At 34.8% G+C, this 22793-nt stretch overlaps 1 protein-coding gene across 1 annotated transcript; it reads left to right on the forward strand.

Moving 5' to 3' along the window:
• The first annotated feature begins 4535 nt into the window (after nt 1–4535).
• LOC126741742 (uncharacterized) lies at nt 4536–11336 on the forward strand. The gene is given in 3 exon segments (XM_050448287.1): nt 4536–9755; nt 10513–10722; nt 10725–11336. Coding segments are annotated over 3 exon segments (1266 nt in total). The 5' UTR covers nt 4536–9311.
• The last annotated feature ends 11457 nt before the right edge of the window (nt 11337–22793 follow it).

Genomic DNA, 22793 nt, shown 5'->3' on the forward strand with positions numbered 1-22793 from the left:
TCTTAATGGCTCATAAATACTTCGCTTAAGAAAGGTGAAAGGCATGAGCCCATAGCGAGTCCTGCTGATTGCTTAAAAAATTTTCCATTAAATTTAAAAAAGTTTTGTTCCAAAACCAGCGATAAGAGATATACGAGGTTGTCTATAACTAACTTAGGGAGGTTGGTGGAGTTAAGCAATTCTTCAACTAACGTTACACATTCTGAGGCGGGTATGCTGGGAAAGAGATTTTTTGCGTCCAGGGAAATCAAAATAGATTATATGTTTTATAAGATTAAATGTTTTTAACCTTCTTGAGGTATACTTTTTTGTTTTACTTTAAGGTCTTTTTGTAATATTATTTGGTTTTGTTTACATTATTTTTTAGGTCTGATGATGCTTTTAGGAGCGAAACACGTGTCACCATTCTAACAAATTAAAGAATTTTTGAGATTGAGACTTTGTGTTGTTCTCCTTTGATTTATTTATATCAGGGTCTCTTTGAGAGTATGGACGACTTCTTTCAATACAGTTATGTATCGTCGTACACATAACTGTATACCAAAAACCATAATATTAATATACACATTTATTTTCTATCGATTTTATAGGACAAGGTCAAACATCTTTATTGTATGCTAATCAGTTTTTCTTCTTTAAAACCTAAAACACACCAAAACTATCTAGTATAAGTTCTTCTTTATTAAAATATGCCTCTCCACCAATCAGGTGACAAAATATCTACATGGCTTTTATGTTTTAGCGTTGTCTCTATCTAACCGGTATTATTAGATAAATGGGTTAGTAGTGTATAGGAACAGCCTTCGCGCGTTTTTAATTGTAACATCTTTCGCCCGTTTCCCTCTCTCCAGTGCCATAGACGACAATCAAATTAATCAGTAAAGTGTAACGGCCTTTTAATTATTTCACTCACTATTCAGTTTGCAGTTAGCAGTTGGACAATTGTGAGCAGTTTGCAGCACAGCAGTATCCACAGCGTGAATCACATCTATTTCGTCAACCAGCCAAGACACCAAAACAAACGGCGGAGAAAAGCGTCGACTCGCCCCCCATTATCAGTGGGGGGCTTAACCAACGCCGCAAGAAGTTCGAGGAAAGACAAAAAAATGGACCTATCTGACGGCTATCTAACCGATAGGTCAACGAAAAGTGAAGATAGCAACAGATGAAAAAGCAGACAAGAGAGAGAGGGGTAAAACTTCGGATGACTTCTCAAAATTCAAAAAACCCTCATCACAATCCCATCTCGATCCTAGACTTTCCAAAGGGCTAAAAAGCCTTCCAAACCTGGCAAAACGCTACCTCAGAGTGCGGATCTGAGGCTCAGTGAGGAACGTAAAAGGAAATTCGAGGAAGAAATTCAGGAAAGAGATCTGCGAATTGAGAGAAGAGACATAGAGATCTACGAGATCAAGTCCAAAAATTCTCAACTCACGAGAAAATCAAACTCCTAGAGTACAAGATAAACTCGATGACCTCTGAAAACCATTCTTTCAAGACGCAGATCTCTGACTTGAATAAAAAACTCAAGGAGGTGTTGAACTACAACAACGCCCTAATTAATAAAAATGCCAAACTCGAAAGGCATCTGACGATGCTGGGGAGTCAGGCGAAAGACATGATTAATTCTCAAGAACAAAAGAGGAAAAGAACCAGGGACGATGCGAGCCTGTCTCCTTCTTCACAGGATGGAGGCGAGCTGGCATTTGAACTGGTTCACCCTGTAAAAACAGCAAACAGGGAGCCTGCCCCCTTAACATCGTCAGATTCAGACCCAAACCCAACTGTAAATCCCATCCAAAATCCGAAAAACCCATTATACACGCCCCTAAATAATCTCGCCTTAGCGGGAAAGAAAAAAAGCGTTCATCCCAATATATCTAAAGTCCCAAAGGTAGTGCTAAGAGACACGTCAAACTGCGCTACAAAATTTAAATTATTTTGCGAAAATAAAAAAACATTTCAAAAGTAAAGAAGGATAGATTGGGATAGATTAGCGCTTTTCCCCAAAACATCCAAAGACCATCGAGAGCTCACAAGACTCGTCAAGGAAGAGGGAATGGAATTCCATTCCTTCCTCCTTGAAGAGGACAGAAAATTAAATGTGATCCTGAGAGGACTTGACCAAAACTTTAAATTGGAAGAAGTTGAGAAGGAGCTTAGAATGATGGGGTTCGGGCCTGAGGAAATGGGTTGGTTTAAAATCGGCTCAGGCCGCAGAAGGCCTACGGACCTCATCAGGTTCCTCGTCCCGAAAGATCAAGGGGCTGTATTCATGATAGAAAACCTTTTGAACATTAGGGTCCGTGTCGAACGTTTAAGGATCCTATTGATAATATGACGGAAATTGGGCAGTGCCATCGATGCCAAGAGTATGGACACGTCATGAGCAATTGCAACGCAAAGCCGCGTTGCCGGGGGCGCACAACTGCAAGGGCGATCATTATCAGGGTCCATTTCTTCTTCTTTCTTAGTGTGTTCCAAACCCAAATCCTATAGTCATAATCCTTACTAACTACTCCAAATACAAATCCCACATAAAACCCAAATCACACGCCAAATAACCAAAAACAAATTCTAAAAACAACCTAAAAGACCGAAAGTTCCGCATACTGAGGGAGCGTGGCCTGCTCCATAGGCTCGCGTTCAATAACACCCAGACCTTATAAATACAAGCAACCAAACCGAAACCTTATCCCGTTCAGTCGATTCCTATGTTCCGAGCAGTCAAAAATCCAAGCACCTAGATGCGACCCAAAATTATAAAAAGATGGCGCCAAATCTCGACAGTACGACCTCCAAAGACCGGCAAGAGCCATATGTTGCTAGCTCGGAAGAAATACAGTGCATAACAAGCAAGAGACCCTTTAATTCTCCGAACTAAATAAACTATAACCTACACACGCATCATTTTTATTAAAATACATTTATCTGAAAAAGAACGAATTAAAATATTTATGCTGATTGGTTTTGGAGACCGGTTGCATACACAACAAGAAGTCTGTAATTTATTTAATGCAAGTCATTCTGATCGTGCTGTAATCACTAGATCTACCGTTAGCAAAATTTAGGAAACATGGCCATATAAGAAATTTATCTAAAGAAAAATCTCCAAAAGTATCTGAGGATGATATGCTGAGTGTATTAAAAACGGAGAATAATCCCCATGTCGCGATTAGTACAATTTCCAGAAATTGGAATTTATCAGTAGGCGAAAATACTTCGAGTAAAAGTATTTTCATCCAGTAGTAAATTATTATCATCCGTATAAAGTACAACTGATACATGAATTGTTAGAAGACGATTTTGACCTCCGATTGCAGTTTTGTGTGCAGATTCTTGAGGCTAACAATTAATAATAATAAACATTTTGTTTCGAAAATACATTTGACTGAGAGCGCAACTTGGACTTTCTACAGTTTAAACATAAGTTCGTAAGCAAGGATAACCCTGTTTTAATTGTTTTATGATTTACCTATCTATTATTGATTTATAATACCTTAGAAACGGAATGTTATGGTAGCAATAATACCTGCTATCACACCTAGGACATTATAAGCGGGCATTATGATAATGCCCGGAAATTTTATTGCTTATCCAATTTTATTTCTCTCATAATAAAGAATAAACATCCATTTTATACAAAAAATAATGTTTCTTTAAATACTAAAAATTACACTTTATTTCCAAAATAAAAATTACAATTTTGAAATATCCCGGAAAATGTAGCTGATGCCACTATAGAATGGTCGGTGTTTTTTGTGATGGTAGAGGTGGCAGCACTAACGCTATTTTGTATAGTTTGTAAATTGTCCATTAAAGAATTTTCAATAGTCGATACGGAATTAACCTCGGAATTAACTGTATTGGCAATCATTTTGGCTACTTTATTTTTGGATAAAATACTTTCTTCTATATATCCTTCAGCTACTGAAGAGCTTTTCCATTTCCCATGTTGTTTTAGTATTTCAAACGTGAAGCACCTGCCTCAACAAGTAAAGTTGACGATATGCGACGCAAACAGTGGCCGGTATAAGCTTCTGCATTATCCAGTTTTAAAAATTTTGCGATCAATGTTGGGACGCTTCCTATGATATTTTTTCCAACAGGTTGTACTGTACAGCGACTCTTTCTATAGGTAAGAAAGAATATTCGCTCCTTTATTCCAGCTGGTCTTAATGCTGCGTACTTTTTTATTAAATTTAAAGCGCCTAAATCTTCTTCAATGATAGTAAAACTTTTTGAAGTTGAAGTTTTAGTTTCTGGTACCTTCATAACCGTTCCTCTATCTTCAATATCATCAATGGTCATTTTGACCAACTCATCTCGTCTTAAACCTCCAAAAACACCCATTACCAATATGACTTTGTGTACAAAGTAGATATCATCAGGAGCCTTCTTAATAAATTTTATTATTTATTCTCCTTCCAAAACTTTAGACTTCTTCGGGACATATCCTTTCGACATAACTTTTAAAAAAGATATGAGACGATGGTATTGCGAGATGTCTACATTTTTATAGACCATTAGGGTCCGGTAAAGTTAAAGGGACGTCTAAAAACCGATTTTTTTTTGAAAATTTTTACATAGAATGTTGAGTGTGGTCAAAATATTGATAAAAAAGTGAGGATGATTGGAAAAAATACAAAATTTTGGAAATTATGAAGGTTTTTTTACATACGTTAAATACGTAACTATTGCCGGCTTGCACAAGGTTTTTTAGCTCTTGATTTTGCTATAATTGAAAAATATATATATTGGGGCAATTTTGGAACTTTTTGGGTGCTAAAATTGTAAATTTATAGAATTCTTTATCACTTTGTACCACTATAATTACATATTTTGTAATTTACACACACGAAATATAAAACAATAACCTTATTGACGAAAATGGGAGTGGCTTCACTACGTCCCCAGTAGCATTTTTTGGTTTTGCCTGGAACACTTTTTAGTTGGATGGGTTGGCTGTGGACTCAATTTTAGATAACAAAGGCATAATATACCTAGTTAGATTTTACATTACATGAACAAAATACATTTATCAGGTGTTAAGAAATAGGTATTATTTATTTAAATTATTTGATATTTTATGTAATTTTATATATAATAAATAAACATTTTGAAAAAAAAAACATAATTTAAGATATTTAATTATTAATAAGTAAATAATAACGATGAGGTTTAATGTACATTAACTTATAGTCAAAACAATAAATATCTTTAAATTCATTATAGGCATAAGGCATAGGAATTATAGGCACAAACACGCGGGGCTCCCGCCCCGCGTGTTTGTGCCTATAATTCCCATTTTCTAACTATTATCCCATTCCCTAAGTAGGGCTCAAACGACTACCCAACCCACTATTTAGCGCCAACCCAAGGTTCCAATCCCTTTTTGCAATGCCAACTCCACATGTGCGCCAACCACACAGTCCCATGTGTGCACACGGGGCTGCCGCCCCATGTGCGCCCGCCTTGTATGCGCACACGGGGCTACCGCCCCGTGTGCATATTTTATGATTATATAAATAAACAAATGTCAAATACCTACCTATAATGAGACAGGACAGAAAATTACGATAATTGTACTAGTACAGTAGCCACTCCCAATAAATATGTGACATTTTGACAGTTTTTTTATTTATGAATAAATCCGTATTTGCATATTTGATATTCCTGATTTGCGTGTGGAAATTTGTGTTTATCACCTAAAGAAGTGATGTAAATCCTTCTATAATCTTCTTTGTTACTTAAGGCTTTAAATTTAAATTAATAGCATATATAATGGTCAACGTGATGCCTAGTCGCAAATAGAGTGTAGTTAAGCCGGGTGTAATTGTGAATCATACGTAAGTAGAAAATCCTTTATAATTTTTAAAATTTTGCATTTTTTTATTTCATCCTCACTTTTTTATCAATAAAATGTTCAAACTCAACATTCTATGTAAAAATTTTCAAAAAAAAATCGTTTTTTAGACGTCCCTTTAACTTTAACGGACCCCGGTTTCGGTTATTTGAACAATTGCGTTGGCATCTTTCCAAATACCAAATATGCCATACTCCCGATCATACTGTTGCCTTGATTTAACTGGCAAAAGATTTTCGGTCGCTTTTATGGCCTTTTCTCTTATATTTTGTGGAATTTCTTCCATTTTAAGCAAATATTTAAACAAAAAATGCCAACTGACTAACTGACAGAAACATCAAAGTCAAACTTAAATAATCACTGCAAGTCACTTGATAAATTTCTGTAGGTAGGTGTGTACGTATACCTGTACAGGTAGACCCTATTTTTTAATTAATATTAAAATTATTTTTGTTTGTAAAAATCAATTTTTAGGTAAAACATAAAGCATTGTATGTACCACGGGCATTGTTAGACTCTAATGCCAATCAGGCGGAAACCTACTATTTCCACCTTCCGGGCATTATCGTCCTTACAATACCCTTGATACATAAATAGCTATTATTCCCTGATTCACTAGAGGCTGATAGTGTTGTAAAAATCCGAATTAATTCAATATCCGGACAGTACTGATTCGGATGAATTGAAAATTCGTTTTTTTCATCCGGATTAATTCATCCGCTCGATGCCTTGCCCGTTCGGCAAATTATGCTATGTTTCGGGCTCGATGCTCGACCGTCCGATAAACGTTTTTTATACCTGTTTTTCGAATATAAGGTATGCATTATGCAACCCATTAGACATTTCATTTTTACGGATTTCTACATGATGTTAAAACTAAAATAGCTAATTATGTATGTAATAAATCAAGTGTATTTTAAACGATGCAAAATATCAATACGAAAATGCTTTGTTGCCGGGTTATTTGTCCGGACGATTTAATTCGGATTCTCTTAGCCGGTGGAACGTGGAACTTCGTGAGCCTCTTGTAAGCTCATACAATTATTTCATCGTCGGGCTAACGGAGGACGGGAGGCGTGTATCCGGACGATTTAGATATCCGGATTGATTCGGAATAATTTGATATTCGGATTGAACGGACGATTAATCCGGACTCTTCGCATCACTAGAGGCTGACATAAAGTAGGGTGATATGGTTTCAACCAGTGGCGAAGCGTGACTTTTTTTTCGGGTAGACAAACAATAAAAATCATTAATTGGAAAAAAATGTGTATTCAATATTATTCACTTTAATGAAATACAGAATGAAAGCGCATGAAATATTAACTCAAAAAGAAAAATTATGTAGTGATATAAAAAAGAAATAAATAATTACTACTAGCATAAAAAGATAGATAGATAAAAATAAATACTACTTACAAAAAAACACAACTAAAATACAATTGCCAATATCGAACAGTCGTTCATAAATAACCACTAAAAAACCTTTTCTATACACCCAAAAATAAAAATACTAATTATTAAATTACTATAGCACGCGCCCCCACCAAATGCAGACAAAACTGAAGATGTATTGCGGCCGACCAGATCAAGCGTGTCCATAAACAATAACCCTCAACAGCATAATAAAATAGCTGGTCGACTTCGATAGACAAAAGCTCGAATGTCTTCCCCGCGAGTTAATAGGCTGAATGCGGCCGGACCTCTGTAGCCTGCTTGATGCGTATTTGGTTCGATATGCTCCAAATTTCGGAAGACAAATATCAATGTGTCTTCCTGGGGCTCGTATACATTAATTGGGTGTCAGCCCTGTATTTTTCCTTAATCGGTGCGGCAAGCGGGGCGCGCCTTCGGATTAATTATGTTTAGATACTATACTAATAATAGTAAGGATAGCGACTACGTTCTGTGTTATTTTTTTAAAATTTTAATTCAACAATTACTCAATTACATGAAATAATTACGTGATAAATTAATGACAAATAACTGGATAATTTTGGGTAGACAGTGTCTACCTTGTCTACTCATACGCTTCGCCACTGGTTTCAACAAGATAAGGAATCGCTTCACTTTACCTTCGCCGTTCGAAATAAATCTTTTAAGATAATGCAACATTTACTAACAGATGAATTGGACGAAGAGGAATTGTCCACCAATTAAGAGTGGAATATTTTCATTAGATGTTTTTTTGCGGGGCTATTTCCAAGTGTATGTAAATATACCAAATAATGTTAAAGAAATTAGACTAATCGATTTGCAAGTGATTGAAAATGTGCAATTGAACGTTTTTACCGACTTCAAAAATTAATTGAAGTGTATTGAACATCAGTTATAGCAATAAATATTGTATAAATTGTTATTTTCTAATGTCGTATGTTTCATTATTCTATTACATCAATTTGACAAACCGCTGACTTTAAACATATGGTATAGTATACAAAAAGTATTTAGAATATATCATAGAATTGTAAAATGTCATGATATACAGGGTGTTCCAATTTAAAAAATTAATGTTGACGCCATAGTTTCTACTTAAGGTACCCTGTATAGAAAATTTTTATTGCAAAAAAGGTGAAAGTGATGATGCTAATCGACGAGTCCGAAACATAAAAGAAGAAAAATATAGTTAAATTTTAAATTAACTTGTTCCTTTTATCGTAAATGCACAGTACATTGATATTAAAAAAAAATAAAGCAAATATAACAAATTTCTTTAAATTATGTTCACTATTTTTTATCCTAAATAGATGGTTAGTATTTTTTTTTCAATTTCAACTTTTTACTTATTCCAAAATGGTTAACAAAATCTTAAAAGACCGTTAAGAAAACTTTCAGTGACCAAATTTGGCAATTTAACTAAAAGCGCTTTAAGAGATACATAAATGTCCATTCGGTACATGACGGTGCTTTAAGAGACAATTAGTTTAAGGATCTCATAAGAATAAGTTGGTGCAAACCACTGTAATTCACACAAACGGCACTAAGTCCTGCTAGTGGTAATTTTAAGGAATCGTAATTTGGTCTAATACCGAAATCCATTGGAGAAAAAATTGTGACACTAGGGCGGCACCGACACTGGTTCGGTTCAGTTAACCGCAAAAACCGCACTGTTGCATTAACCGGCCACACACGCAGAGACTTCTCTCGAGATTTAATCCGTCGCGGTTCAAGTCGTATGTTTTTGGCGGACTTGGTATGTCAGAGGTAAAACTTTAAAAATTAACCACCGTAAAAAATTACCACTAACGTAAAGACATATTTATGAACAAATCTGACAGACTTAATATGTTGTAGACAAAACCGTATGTTAGTGGATATAATCTGTACAATTATCTGCAGACTATGCCTGAAAATAAGTTTGTGGCCTCGGCAAAAGTTTTCAGAGAACGCGATCGTAAATTAGGCTACTAATTTTTGTGTTTATAGGTATGTGTGAACAGGGAAGATGCCTAGCAATAAGAAAAAGATTGCACTGTGTTTAGCTAGGTCTGGTATGATTCTTATGGCAACTAAACATCGTACTATTAGAAAACGTAGCAAATGGGTCAAAAAATGGTTGTTGGAAAGAGAGTCTCTAAGCCACGTACCATTATTAAGAGAAATAAAACAAAACGAACCTATGGATTTCAAAAATTATTTAAGAATGGATAGTGCAACTTTTAGTAAATTATTGTCCATGGTAAAAAATGGATTAACAAAACAGCACACTGCTATGAGAGAGCCAATTTCTCCAGAACAACGTCTTACAGCCACACTTCGATTTCTAGCAACAGGGAGATCTTATGAAGATCTAAAATATTCTGTAGGAATATCCGCACAAGCATTAGGATACCTTATACCGGAAACATGTACTGTAATTTTTGAGGAATTAAAGCAAGAATATTTAAAGGTAAGTAATTTTATTATTAGAATTCAATAAACAAAAAAAATATGTTTAATCCTCTGTATGTATCGAAATATAGAAATTTACTTTCATTACATATTAGAAAATCTAAAAATATAATAATATACAACATTCTAATCTGTTCATTAATACAAACAAAATATTCAAATTATTATCTAAATATCTTGGGGACTTGAGATACTTCGAGCACTCTCAGCGTAATATGCAGCTAAATCGTTGCTAATAATAGATGACTGAGGGCTTGGTTGAGGAGATGGTGTAGTTACAGGAGTACTGGAATGGTATGAATATCCTAAGTTGCTTGAAATTTCATTTGTCGGCCAAGTATTGTTTATGATGGAAGTATCTACTATATCTACTGACCGAGATAGTTCTTTTAACAATCCTTTTGTTAGTATTTTATTGATTAGTGTTTCTGCTAAAATTTGTTGCATGGAGTCTATTTTTTTTACTTAGATGTGACATTAATTCTGATAGCTTCAAATTCATTCGGCGGCGGCGTATCAGTATTTTGTTTCAAAACTTGAGTACATGTTCTCATGAAGTCCACTTGACTTTCTTGAAATGATAGTTTCTTTTTTTTAATTACCAGCGGTTTCTCTATTACTGACTTTTTTTTGTGACACGACGGTTTGCGGAAAGATATCTGAAACAAAAAAAAATGTATTTGACTTCAATTTGAAATAACTAGAGGTAGATTAGAAAATTTTTATTATATTCTTAAATAAACTTTTGTTTTCAGTTTCCAACATGCAAAGAAGACTGGAAAAGTATCGCATCCGGTTTTGAATCCCGATGGAATTTTCCTAACTGTGCAGGAGCCCTAGACGGAAAGCACATCCGAATAGTACCACCACCAAGAACAGGTGCTCTGTATTATAACTATAAAAAATTTTATAGCGTTATTCTGATGGCGTTAGTGAAAGCGAATTGCGAGTTTATTTATGTGGACGTTGTTTATGTGGACTTGTTGGAAAGCAAGGCAGAATGTCAGACAGTGCCGCTTTCGAATGGACTTCATTTTATAAAAAACTGCTTACAGGCAATTTAGGTTTTCCAGACAACAGTGAAACTAAAGAAAATCTAAACTTTGTTATTATTGGTGATTCGGCATTCCCTCTACAAAATAATTTATTAAAACCTTCTCCAGATAAAGATTTAACCTATGAAAGAAATATATTCAATTATAGATTGTCTAGGGCACGAAATGTGGTAGAAAATGCGTTTGGTTTACTTGCCGCCCGTTTTCGGATTTTCCACACCAGTTTGGCAATGGATCAAAAAAACATAATTAAAATAGTCCTAGCAGCTTGCACTTTACATAATTTTTTAATAAGAAGTAGTCCGTCTTATGCAACAGCTGCCGACAAAGAAAATCTTACTACACATATAACTGAAAAAGGGGAATGGCGGTCAAAAGATGTGGAACTGGTTTCCCTCTCAAAAAGGAAACATGTTAAACCATCCATAGAAGCTAAGAATAATAGAGATAAATACTGCGAATATTTTAATAATAAAGGAAAACTTGATTGGCAAGATAAAATGATCGAAGCTGGTAAAGCATAGTAAATATTTTCTTCTTGTTAGTTACAAAATAGATATTTAATTGATAATATGAAATAAATGTTGTGAACAATTATTCTCTATGTATTTTATTATTTGAAACAGATTTACTTACCTCCACTGAGTTATGTGTATTTTCGTCATCTTCAGTTATTTCTGAATGCTCTGTTTCAATTTCACTTTCTTGTGACTGACTCTGTATCTCCAAATCTTCACTTTCAGTGCTTTGTACCGGTACTTCGTGATCACTTGTGAAGAGCAGAAGATCAAAGTACGGCAAAAACGGGGCTCGTAAATATCATCGCTTGCTGCCCCTGTCCTTTGTGAATTGAATACTTTTTTCAGTTCCTTTCGAAAGCATCCACGCAAATTTTGAATTTTTTTGTAAACAAAATCACGATCTGCCTTAGGATAGACTTTTTTCAAATATTCCACCAAATTTTCATAACCTCTGTTCTTTAAATTTTTGTTTGAGTATTCGTTAGATTTTGTTATCCATAATGCCGGATGACTTTTATATATTTCGATAAATCCTGACAGAAATTCTTTTCCCATAAACCGTGTATCAATATTTTCACTCATGTTTGTATTTTATTAAATTGCAAGAGACTAACACTGGTATTCATAGTCCGTCTCCAGCTGCTCGCCAGAAGAAATTTTCGGAGATTTTGTCAAATTCGTTTCATAGTCGATCGCCCGCCGAATGTCGCATGTGTAATATCAACTGAAAACAAGGTGATCTTTCGCCGGCGGGCGATTTGATAAAACTCGGGAGCAGTGTTTCACAGACATCTCCCGCCGGGTTAATACTTTCGCAATTTGAATATTGCTCCAGATTTCAGCGTGGCGATCGGATTTTGTAGATAGGTACTTCCGCGACGGACCAAAAAGTAAACACGTTGGTAAACGATAATAATGGAAGACGCCTACGATATTGTGAGATTAAATGCAGAAGAAGATGAAATCAATGACATAAATAATATATTACATGGGCCTGTACTTCGTCGAAGATATATAAGGGACCTTGACAATCCACTTGATTTTTATAATGATTTGCAGTTTAGGAGGCGATATAGATTTAGTAAAAATGTAGTTCTTCATCATTTGACAGCGATAATACAACCGCATTTGCAGAAAGTGAATATGCGTGGTTTACCGGTGCCTCCTCTAATTGCTTTATTATGTGCTTTAAGATTCTACGCAACAGGAAGTTTCCAGGTATGTAATTCTACATTTTAAAATATCTCGTTATTTACTATTATTAACCTATACAATCTTCAAAAATTAACTGAAATAATTTTTACTTTTTAGTTAACTTGTGGTGATTTAAGAGGTTTGTCGCAGCCGACAGTGTCCAGAATAATAAAAAAAGTTTTCGTAGTTATAGCTCACCAAGCTCGAAATCAAATTAATATGCCTATCACACCTGCAGAGGAACAGCGAACTTATTAGGCATTTTACCGAATCTCTCGCTTTCCTGAAGTTATTGGATGCATTGATTGCACGTATATTCCTATAAAAAATCCCGGAGGACCATTTGCTGAAATATATCGGAACAGAAAACGTACATTCAGCATAAATGTACAAGCGGTTGCAGGCCCAAATTTAAAAATTATGGACCTTGTGGCTAGATGGCCAGGTCGAGAACACGATAGTATGATATTTAATAATAGTGTTTTAAAAGCCAGATTTGAAGCTGGTCACTTACATGGATATCTATTAGGTGATAGGGGATATCCCTGTTTACCTTATCTTAAGACTCCATTATTACATCCACAAAATGATGCTGAAAACCGATATAACACCAGACAAATGAGAACTAGAAATATAGTGTGGCGTTAACTTTACAGTGTTACTATTTTGCCAAGAGTTTGCAGACGGTAGCTCAGAATTATTGGAGGCTTGGGATTGTTCGAAGGTTCACTTATGACTGGCTATTAAAGAATCTATACTTGATTATAACTATAAAATAAGAGGGCGCCACTTAGTTTTTTTTTTATGAATGAAAGAAAACTAAGAAAAAAGATTTGGTATATAGGTTTCAATTAACAATTAAATGACCCTGGATAAAGTAGATTTAAAGAGGCAAAAAAAAATATCTTAACAATACAACCAAATTATATTTACATCAAAGATATGTATACTACACCTGTTTAGAAGGGTGCCATTGATTAGAAAAGGTTTCTAATCAATTGAGGCTTTCTAATCAATTGTAAAATTTATAGGTTGCGATGGTTCATGTACCTTTGGACGGTTTTATACCACAGCCTGCTGACTTAGCACGAAAAATATAAAAGTGATTGAATTAAATTAACAGTAAAAAGACTTACCTAGGGGTCAGTCAGGATCAGGATAACACAAGAGGTTTTTGCGGAAGGCCGCGCGAATACTGGTCGTAAAATGGTTATTAACAGTAAGACGATCTAGTACCGAGTGTTTTCACCTCGATTCCCCGCGTTAGTCTTTTCGGTACTTGCGTGTGACGTATTATTTGGGTATGTACCAGGTTTGTAGTAAAAGTAAAGAATAGCAAGTAAGGAAATATTATAGGGAGAGGCGAGGAAACAAGGCAAATCTCGACATTCATTATGTAAAACAAAAAAAATATTAGCAGCAAGAAGCGATACTTTGAATGCACTTAAGAATATAACTTATAGAACTAAACTAAATCAAACTAAGTATTAAACTAATCAATAAAGTGAAATTGAGATGACTACAAGAACAGAACATTCCCGCGCCCATGAAAACCAAGGGGTTTTCATGAAACAATAAATAAATTATTGGTTTGGAAGTGGGCACAATTTTACCAAAGGTCTTTTAAGTATACCTTTGGCTGTCCGTACTGTTGCCACTCTAGGAACCCCGTCCTTGCCCAAAGTAACTTCCGCGATTCGACCAAGAATCCAGTGTAAAGGCGCCGAATTATCATCTTTAATAGCTACCATAGTACCCGGCTCTACTCTACCTATCGCATTATGCCATTTGGCTCTTTGTTGCAAAGTATGTAGATATTCACAATGCCACCGCCTCCAAAAATCACGATGCAGTCTAAGTAAAAGCTGCCAACGCGTAAGGCGATTAATATTTGTGTTAGTAAAGTCCGGATCGGGAAGAACAGTTAAGGGTTGTAGGGTCAAAAAATGTCCAGGAGTAAGTGGCAATAAGTCTGATGGGTCTGAACTTATAGGGGAAAGTGGTCTTGAATTAAGTACCGCTTCGATTTGTATAATTACCGTATTAAACTCTTCATATGTGAGTATCTGAGTTCCTACTACCCGTACTAAGTGAGTTTTAATGGACTTAATATTTGCTTCCCATATACCACCCATATGGGGGGCAGAGGGGGGATTAAAATGCCACGTAATTGGTTCAACTTCGGCAGATTTTAAAAATATTTGACGTAAGTATTTTTCACTAGCAATAAAATTTGTACCGCAATCTGAATATAAGTTAAGTACTTTTCCGCGCCGTGCAACAAATCTGCGAAGTCCCGCCAAAAAAGCCTCTGCACTAAGGTCCGATAGCAACTCCAAATGAACACCTTTTGTACTAGTGCAAATAAATAAGCATACGTATGCTTTATGCACTTTAGCACCCCTTAATCGGCCAATAGTAATTGGAAACGGTCCACACAAGTCCAGGCCGCAGTTAATAAAAGCTTTGGAATTTGCGGATACCCTGAACTTAGGTAAATTACCCATAGGGGGTTGATATGGTTTCGGGTTAACCTTCCAACAAATATGACATTTATGGATTACTTTACGAACTATTCTCTTTGCTGAGATTATCCAGTAGTTTTGAAATAGCAAATTTAATGTGGTTTGTATACCACAATGTAAGTAATTAAGATGTAATTCATTTATAAGTAAGGACGTAAATTTACAATTACCTGGTAAAAGCAAGGGAAATCTTTTATCGTACGACAAATCGGAGTTATGGAGTCTACCACCAACCCTCAAGTAGCCCTCTTTATCTAAAAAAGGTCTTAATTTCTGAAGACTTTTCGAAATACGTTTATTATGTCTAACCAATGTAATCTCTTCAGCAAAATAGAGATTTTGGATGAATTTTATAAGTAAGTAAAGAGCATTATTTAATTCTGATAAAGTAAGATAAGAAGTATTTAAAACTGTCGCTTTAATTTTAAAGGACTGGAAATTCTTAGAACCCCGCAAAATATAAGCTACAATTCTTTTAATCTTTGGCAAGGAATTATATTTATCAATTAAAGATTCAATAAAATGAGGAGATTGCTGTGTTATTAAAGTATTTAAAACAGTCTTTCTCTTCTCAAAATTAAAAGAATCGATACTAGGAATTTCAAATTTTGTAAATGACCATTCCTCTCTGTTTTGTAATAAAAAACTGGGCCCGTTCCACCAAAGAGAAAAATCTGCGAGCTCAGAGACACATAAACCTCTACTTCCACAGTCGGCTGGATTCAGTTCAGAGGGAACATGGTGCCAACATTCGGGTGGCAATTTTTCTTGAATATAAGAAACGCGGTTGCTTACAAACGTTTGCCAATGGTGAGGCGAACTTTTAATCCATGTTAAGGCAACGGAACTATCAGTAAATGAAAATATGTTGGTAAATTTAATTTTATGTGAGAAAATATTCAAAACATAATGCATTAATTTGCTAAGCAAAACAGCGCCAAGTAACTCAAGTCGCGCTAAAGTTACTACCTTTAGAGGGCTTACTTTAGATTTGGCACAGACAAGGTAGGTTTTATAAAGAAATTCTCGGGAGAAAAATACACGAATATATACGACAGCACAATAAGCACGTTCTGACGCATCGCAAAAACCAAACAATTCGTGTGATTTAGACTCAGTAACATCTACTTGACGTGGAATTTCAATCAAATGCAAATTATTTAATTCCGTCTTAAACTTATTCCATTTAGTAATAATGTCAGAGGGTGGTCTTTCGTCCCAATCAATACCAGCAATCCAAAGAGATTTTATTAGTAATTTAATAGAAATTGTAATAGGGGTAAGATAGCCACAAGGGTCAAACACCCTAGCACAGTGACTGAGTAGAGTACGTTTTGTACATCCCGTATCATCAATAATGACTTTATAGAAAAATGAATCTCGAATAGGATTCCATTTTAGACCCAAAATTTTTAAAGTTATATTTTCTTCCTGATCGAACGAAATGTCTTGGGCAACATGTGTTTTAGGTAAAGTTTTGAGTAGCAAAGGACAGTTACTGGCCCATTTTCGTGCCTCGAACCCACCCCTAGACAAAAGTTCAACCAATTGATTTTTTATAGCAATTAATTCCTCAGGGCTACTTCCACCCCCGTTTAAATCATCCACGTAACTTGATGACTTAAGAATGTCTGACGCTAAAGGAAGATCTTTATAATCATCTGCTAACATAAGAAGGGTGCGGATGGCTAAAAATGGGCTGCAAACTACTCCAAAAGTAACAGTATCCAATTGGTAGTGTAAAATAGGCTCATTGGGAGAAAAACGCCAAAGAATTCTCTGGTAATTACGATCCTTCGGATTCAGTAAAATGTTTCTGAACATTTGTTTTAAATCACAAGTAAAGGTATATCTATGCAATCTAAAATTAAGCAAAAGACTAAGTAAATCTTGTTGCAATTTTGGTCCCGTATGCAAAGCTTTATTCAAAGATAATTTATTGCTGGCACAACTGCTAGCGTCGAAAACTACACGCAGGGGTGTACTTGTCGAATCCTTTTTAAAAACTGCATGGTGACTTATATAAAAATAATTAGAAATTTCGGAACAAAAGGGTTTAGTAACTTCTTGTAAATGATTATTATCTAAATAATCTTTAATTACGTCTGAGTAAGAAGCATGAAAGTCTTTGTCTTGTAAGAACCGTTTTTCAAGAGATAAAAATCTACGTAAAGCCACACTGTAAGTATCACCAAAATCAGGGGCTGTTATTTTAAAAGGCAAAGAAACTACGTAACGTCCCGATTCGGTTCTGTAAGTTGTGTTTAAAAAGTAGTTTTCACAATATTCATCATCCTTAGATTGGGCATGAATCTCTGGTACTTCTTCAATTTGCCAAAAATTTTGTAGTGTTTGATTTAAATTATTAGTACTACATGTGGTAAAAAACGTATTTATCGTTTTATTTGGTTTTTCATAGGAAGTTTTGCCAGTTATAGTCCACCCAAAGTAAGTTTTAATGCATACTGGTTTATCTGGACCGTCATCAATTTTACCATCTTGTAAAATATATGGAAAAATATCATTTCCAAGCAAAAGATCGATTTGAGATTTTTTATAAAAGTAAGGGTCCGCCAATTGCAAATCCGAAGGAAAAGTAAAGTTTTCTTTTGAAAAGGAAACAGAAGGTAAATCGTCGCATATTTTATCCAAAATAACGGCATCAAGTGAAAGGGTATGACTTGAATTGTAAATTGATGAAATTATACAATGCACGCCCCTTTTGGCAGTAGCATACATAGAATTAAGACCATGCAGGGACATAGATATATTAAATTTGGATAAATGTAATTTATTAGCACAATTTTTAGAAATAAAACTGGACTGAGCTCCACCGTCAAGAACGGCTCTAAAGGTATGCCATTGATCAAAGGCATCTTTAATTTTTACTAACACAGTAGCAAGCAAAACTTCCTGATCATTTATTAGTACACCCACAGTAGAAGCTTTAGAAGTAGATGGCATTGGACTTTCAAGATTCCTAGTTGCCTCGACCGGCAAATTTGAATTTGAATTCTTATTAATGTTAAACTTTTCATTGTTTGATTTAAAACACAGTAAGGTATGATGCTCTTGATTGCAATTGCGACACCGTTTTTCAGATGTGCACCGACTTACAGTGTGAGCACTTGCAAGACAATTTACACAAGCTTTTTGGGTTTTTATGAAATCAAATCGATCCCTTGTTGTTTTAGAAAGGAATGACGGGCATCTATAAATTATGTGAGAGCCTTTGCAAAGAAAACATATAGAATTAAAATTTGATTTCTGGCTGTTTGTGAATAAAGCAGAACGGTATTTTGGTTTATTTACATTAAAGGAGTTTTGTGAATTACGAACATTATTATTTGAGAAATTTTGTCTAGAAATCGAGGGTTTAGAATTTTCTTGAGAGTTAGATTCGTATAAAATTGACTCAAGTGCAATGCATTGCTTTTGCAAAAAATGCTTGACTGCCTCATATTTCGGTACGTCATTAGACGCGTGAAACTGTTCAAAGGCTTTTCTTGTTAAAGGATCTAATCTATTAAGCAGCATATAAACAAGAACAAAATCCCATTGATCAATTTCAAATTTTAAATTTTTAAGAGCACATAAATTTTTGTTAAAAGTATCTAATAAATTTCTTAAAGAAAATGCACTATCAGAAGACATGCGCGGGCATTCTTCAATTAATTTCCAATAAGTAAAGGCCTGAAGGCGTCTATTACTGTATCTTTCTATTATGGTGTTGTATGCAATAGGATAATTTTCATTAGTGATTAAAATATCAGCAATGAGATCACGAGGTTGTCCCTTTAGGGCACCTAATAAAAAATTAAACTTCGCGATATTACTTAAATTGCGTTTGGAATGGACCATAATAGCAAAGCTTTGATGAAATGTGGGAAATGTAGTTATATCTCCATTAAAAGTAGGTATATCGAGCCGAGGCAAATGATCAATCTCGTGAGAGTATTGTAAAGTAGGACCAACAGGGCGGATAGAAGTATCCAGGACACCATTTTCCTCCAGCGGCAATTCAAAAAGTTGATAAAAAATTGTATCAATTTCATGGCAACGTTTAACAAAATCTAAACCTGTTTTTTCCTCAACCTTAATCTCGTCTGGAGAAGCCACAAGTAAAGTGAGTATGGAATTATGGTGTTTCTCGAAATCCTTCTTAATTTTTGTCAAGCTTCTGTAAGATATTTTAAATGAAAGTAATTCCGATGAATCAACAAGAGCTAATGCCGCAGCCTCTTTCACCAAAAAGAGTTGGGATATTGCACTTTGCCTTAAGGCTTTTGATTTTAAAATCTTATCATTTGCTGAAGAAGTCATGGTAAGGTTTTTTTTATTTTTGTAAACCCCAAAATCACTCCAAATCCAAAAATCTCAGAGTAAAAATGTTACCCCTTTTATGAATCCCTGTGCTATACGCGTAGAATGAAATAAATGGAAAATAAAAAAGAGGCTCCACCTTAACGAAGAGCAAAAAAAACAGATCACTTAAAAGTATCACTTTCCGAAAATCCCCGGTAAAGAAACACAAATAATAAAATTCATCACCAAAAGAAAAAAAAACCGGCCTTGGCGTATACAATGCAAACGTTATCTTAGCAACGGAATGCAACAAAACCCAACTAAATTTAACTGATCTCGGAGCGGCCGAAAGAAGTACTTTATATATATATTATATTTGTATACAGTATAGTACAGTATAAGTATAGTAGAGTAGAGCTGGACTGGTTATGCAACCAAATAAAAGCAAATATAGATTTCCCGATTAGTGGAAACAGTATTCTAATAACAGTAGTAGCAATTATGTAAAAATGTAAAAATAAAGGTTATAATAATTTTATCGTATAACTTTCAAAAGTTTTAGGCAAAATCGTATTTCAAATTATGCAAATTAATAGTAAAACTAAATCGTATTCATGAAGTAGCACTCAAAGTATATATGGTGAGCAAACTGAAGTACAGAAAATCGTCCAAAGTTTTTTTTTTTTTTTGAAATTAATACAAGCAATTTAGAAAGGGGCACTATCCGGCTCGAAGGACCATGTTTAGAAGGGTGCCATTGATTAGAAAAGGTTTCTAATCAATTGAGGCCCTATAGACTGTAAAATTTATAGGTTGCGATGGTTCATGTACCTTTGGACGGTTTTATACCACAGCCTGCTGACTTAGCACGAAAAATATAAAAGTGATTGAATTAAATTAACAGTAAAAAGACTTACCTAGGGGTCAGTCAGGATCAGGATAACACAAGAGGTTTTTGCGGAAGGCCGCGCGAATACTGGTCGTAAAATGGTTATTAACAGTAAGACGATCTAGTACCGAGTGTTTTCACCTCGATTCCCCGCGTTAGTCTTTTCGGTACTTGCGTGTGACGTATTATTTGGGTATGTACCAGGTTTGTAGTAAAAGTAAAGAATAGCAAGTAAGGAAATATTATAGGGAGAGGCGAGGAAACAAGGCAAATCTCGACATTCATTATGTAAAACAAAAAAAATATTAGCAGCAAGAAGCGATACTTTGAATGCACTTAAGAATATAACTTATAGAACTAAACTAAATCAAACTAAGTATTAAACTAATCAATAAAGTGAAATTGAGATGACTACAAGAACAGAACAACACCTCATGTTCTAATCTGTTAAATGTTAATAATTTATTATAAATTAAAATATGAATAATGTTGATGTGATTAAAATAAGTTTGACAAAAGTAACATTTAAATTATGATTTCACTACTAGGTAGATTTCAGCACTTGAAAAATAAATTGCAATTATCAAAGTTTTTAGTATATATTTGTATTACGCAGGGGAAAGTTCATGAACCTTTTTACCTAAGGCATATCAGCCTTAACCGAGTTATATCTACTTAACTACCAAAAAAGGTACTGAAAAATACTGAACAAAAAATAACTAAAATTATAGATAGGAAATTGACATATTAAATTATGACATTAATTAAATATTTGTAAGGTTAAATTGAAATAAAAGGTATATTAAATAAAAATTTAAATAAATGAGACAAATCTATGGTTAGTAATATTTAAATAAATGGAATAAACTGGCCTGTATATTCCTCCAAGAAATGAACGGCTGGCCTTCAAAATCGAGGCTGTGAATGTATGCCATTTGTAGCTTAGCTATCCGGACTGGGAATATCTAATACTAGCTCTAGTTCTGGCTCCAACTCCACCGCTTTCAGCAATTTCCCGGGGAAATCAACAGCCTGTAGCCATCAACAATTGAAGAAGAATAAAGAGGAAAACGGAAAAGTAAAACCCTAAAACAACGGTTGCCATTGTATTCACTGTCGATAAAAATGAATGGCGTTCAAAATGTGACACACTCACCTTGCTAAGTTTCATTATCCATCCATCAAAATCTCGGGCATCCTGCACCAGAATTACGAAATAAACAGTTCCCTAAAGGAACAAGATTAAGGACTATAAATTATAAACCATATTGGCCACTTCCTGCTTCACAAATTTCGGAAATAAAAAACTGGCCTTTTACGTGCGCTTCTACCTGCGACACGGGAACAAGTCCTCGAAAAACGGATGCAGTACCGAGTGATTCGCCACCTATTCGCCCGCCGAAATATTTGCCGGCGAGAGATATCTCAGCGGCTCTCTCGGAGATGGATTATGAATACCAGTGTAAGTCGTTAAGAAAACTATGTACGTTTGTGGTTCTGAAATAAATTTATGTTTTGCAAAGTCTGCAGACAAGTCTGTGCAGGATCAAGATCGGCGCGGCGCTCGCACACTAACCTACGTATTTGTCTCGAGACTTTGACCGTTCCAGATAAAGTATGCAGAGAACTCTGCATGTGTGTGGCCGGCTATTGCCAATGGTTTTTGGATTTAGCCTTAAAGGGAAAATTAAAAAATTGACTGTTGTTAGTTGAGGTTATGTTTTACGTTACCTTCCCTTAAAATTTTGTTTTGCTTATATGCAATTATTTATCAAATTCCCTAAATAATAACCGCCATGTTTTCTACTTACGGTATAGGAACTAGAGCTGCGCGACCTTCTATAGCTCGTGCTAAACAGGGTGCACTCAGGGCAAAAAGAAAGAAAGAAAGAAAATGTGTTATATTACGTAAGAATAATCTTGTGTACAAGCATCCTACAAGCTAAAAAAAAAACAAAACAAAAATACAATTTCAAAAATTGACAAAACAATAAACAAAATTAAACACAAGAAGACAAAACTTTTTGAACATACTTGAATTAAAGATAACTAAATAAAACAATCAATTACTAAATAAAGGTAAACTTGTTGACAAAACTAGAGAAGAAAAAAGGAAAAAAAACTTTCCAACATGTCCAAGGTTAAAACCTATCATTAAAAAAGTCATCCAGGTTATAATATGCCTTAGCCAATAAAAACGTTTTTAATTCTCTTTTAAATTTCTTAACATCCGATATATGTCTAACACATAGAGGAACATGATTTTAAATTTTTTTACTTATGTAAATTAATGAGTTTTTGGTAAGGGAAGACGTAGGAATAGGTAGTGGAACATCATTTACACGACTAGTCAAATGGCCAGTGTCAGAGGGTAGTTTGGGAATTTTGTGAATAAGAGCAGCTGTTTCTAAGACAAAGAGTGAAAAAAGAGTTAGGATTTTTTCAGAAATAAAGAGGGGTTTGCAAGAATCTCTTAACTTAGCAGAACACAGGTATCTAACTGCTTTTTTTTGAATAACAAAGACAATGTTAAGTAGCTCCTTGTTG

Source organism: Anthonomus grandis, chromosome 10 (genome assembly GCF_022605725.1).
Source record: "Anthonomus grandis grandis chromosome 10, icAntGran1.3, whole genome shotgun sequence".
NCBI classification, from domain to species: domain Eukaryota; kingdom Metazoa; phylum Arthropoda; class Insecta; order Coleoptera; family Curculionidae; genus Anthonomus; species Anthonomus grandis.